Raw genomic sequence first — 2513 nt, forward strand, 5'->3', positions numbered from 1 at the left:
AATATCAGAATTGTGCGAAATTCAATTTGCTATTACCCCGATTGCAAAATAAAAATAAAAATAAAAATAAACGAATGTTTGTCTATATAAGAGTGTGCGAAATGAAAGTGGCAATGTGCGTAATATTTGAGCCAAATGAGTTGTCATTGCACTGCACCAAAGTTTAATATCGAGAGCTGTCAACTCTGACAGTGAAACACATTCATTCTTCGATAAAATTTTTGTTGGGTGTTGTGCGCTCATGTGAAAAATATGCGAGATTAAGATGTCACTTTGGCGGCAACAATAAACGAACTCAACTGGTAAATGAAGTTTTCCGCATTTAGGCATGATAACAGTGGCAAACGCCCACACACATTCAATCCTGCGGCAATACGTATACGCGTATACTTGTACTCGTAGAAGCTCAAGTACACACGCACAGAAAGATACAACAACAAATAGAAACACAGTTTAAAAAGTATTAAAGGAATATTTAAGACTCATTTGAATATGCTGTATCCTCCTTTTTGCCAAAACCAATTTTTTTTTAAGTTTTTTTTGTTGCTTTTCTACCTCACTAAATTCATTTTCCTTTCTAGCATTGGTTCCATTGTACAAAGTCGTCAATCAAAATTGTGGCTACAATTCGACTCCATTTTCCGTTTCACCGAGGACTACAAACGCCACGACAGCTATATTAAGACATTGCATGGTTTCTCGAATCGTGTGATACGCGAACGCAAAGCTGAACTAGCAGAGAATATACTCAACAATAATGTCGCCAACTCATCCGACGCTTATGATGATTTAGGCAAGAAGAAGCGTCTCGCTTTCTTAGATCTACTTATCAATGCTTCGAAAGATGGTACTGTACTGTCGAATGAGGATATACGTGAAGAAGTCGACACATTCATGTTCGAAGGACACGACACCACCTCGGCGGCTATATCATGGACACTATTCCTGCTCGGCTCTTATCCTGAATATCAGGAACGTGTGGTGGAAGAGCTGCATTCCATTTTCGGCGATGATAAAGAGACACCAGCTACCATGCAGAATCTAATGGATATGCGTTATTTGGAGTGCTGTATCAAAGATGCGCTACGCTTGTTCCCCAGTGTGCCAATGATGGCGCGCTCCATTGGCGAAGATGTGAAAATCGGTGAGTTGACTAAAATATGTATATATGTACATAAGTACTTGCTTCATTACTTATTCGTTGTTTTCTGCTAGGTAACTACTTGGTTCCCGCTGGCACTACGGCAATCATTGTGACCTACATGCTGCATCGCAATCCCAAAGTATTTCCCAAGCCAGAACAATTCAATCCAGATAATTTTCTGCCTGAGAATTGTGCTGGCCGCCATCCCTTCGCCTATATACCTTTCAGCGCTGGTCCGCGTAATTGTATAGGTCAGAAATTCGCCATACTCGAAGAGAAAGCGGTATTGTCAACGATATTGAGGAAATATAAAATCGAATCCATCGATCGCCGCGAAGATCTCACTCTGTTGGGTGAGCTGATTTTGAGACCCAAGGATGGCCTACGCGTGAAAATAACGAAACGTCCATGAAAAGAAAAAGCAGAGCACGCCAATTTTGCGTATACAAAAGCATAGCATTAAATACTATTTAAGTATTGTTTTATGTAATTGTAAGTAGTTTTAGGAATTACCTTAAGCCCCGATGAATTTATTTTAAATTCTCAAGCGCAAAAATTGCCTCCCGAGCAACGGGATTTTAGTTTAACTTAAGTATGAATGAAAGGTAGGAAGGAGTCGATCCGGCTACATTTTGTGTAGTAAAAAGCTTTCGGAAAATTTTTAAAATTGTAATACATATATGTAGCGTGTAAGCCCTTTGTACCAAATATAAAGTTGTATGATTTAAAGAGTAAAATCCATTGATGTAAATAAAGATTTAGGAACTAAGATATTTAATTTTCAATCATATGTACATACATACAATACAATTTAATACAACACAAACATATGTACATATATATGTAATACATATGTAAACACGAACATAAGAGAATATATTATGTAACAAAGAAATTTGTCAGCTATTGATTTAGAAACGTATCCAAAAGGGTACAATTGGATAAAGTTATTTTTTGTACTTTAATCGTTGAACAGATGGAGTTGGTCCTTGTTCGAAGACATTCGCGTTTTTGCGATGTATTTTGCAATGTATTTTCAATTTGATTAGTAGACAAATCGGTTTTAGCCCTTTTGTCACATTCAGTGTCATATTTTTTTCTGAGAAACAATTTTGGACAGGAGACGCTTATTTTTCCAAACTCTGTTTAGTAGCACAGCTAGAGCTTTTGGTAATAGACAGGCTAGTTGTAAATGTCGCGATAGTGGGTATCCATGCTAATGCATAAAAGTAAGGACAGGACCCAAACGATCTCCAAACGTTTATTGACTAAAATTTTCAGCAAACGCAACGACCATTTGAGCTCATGTTAAAAAATAATATTAAAAAAAAACTTTTTAATATACAACGCTTTTATAAATGGACTAAAA

The 2513-nt window shown here is 36.9% G+C and overlaps 2 protein-coding genes across 2 annotated transcripts in view; one reads left to right on the plus strand and one right to left on the minus strand.

Annotated features, from left to right (window-relative positions):
• LOC118736739 (cytochrome P450 4c3) overlaps positions 1 to 1935 on the plus strand; it is an 18002-nt gene extending 16067 nt beyond the window's left edge. The window contains exons 6-7 of the mRNA XM_036466754.1: positions 582 to 1144; positions 1216 to 1935. Coding sequence (XP_036322647.1) covers positions 582 to 1144; positions 1216 to 1556 — 904 coding nt within the window. The 3' untranslated portion in view covers positions 1557 to 1935. The remainder of the gene's footprint in view (positions 1 to 581; positions 1145 to 1215) is intronic.
• LOC118738005 (prosaposin) overlaps positions 1 to 2513 on the minus strand; it is a 126047-nt gene that overhangs the window by 115936 nt on the left and 7598 nt on the right. The window lies entirely within an intron of this gene.

This window comes from Rhagoletis pomonella, unplaced genomic scaffold, assembly GCF_013731165.1.
Source record: "Rhagoletis pomonella isolate Grant_MI unplaced genomic scaffold, Rhpom_1.0 Rhpom_scaffold_00004, whole genome shotgun sequence".
NCBI classification, from domain to species: Eukaryota; Metazoa; Arthropoda; class Insecta; order Diptera; family Tephritidae; genus Rhagoletis; species Rhagoletis pomonella.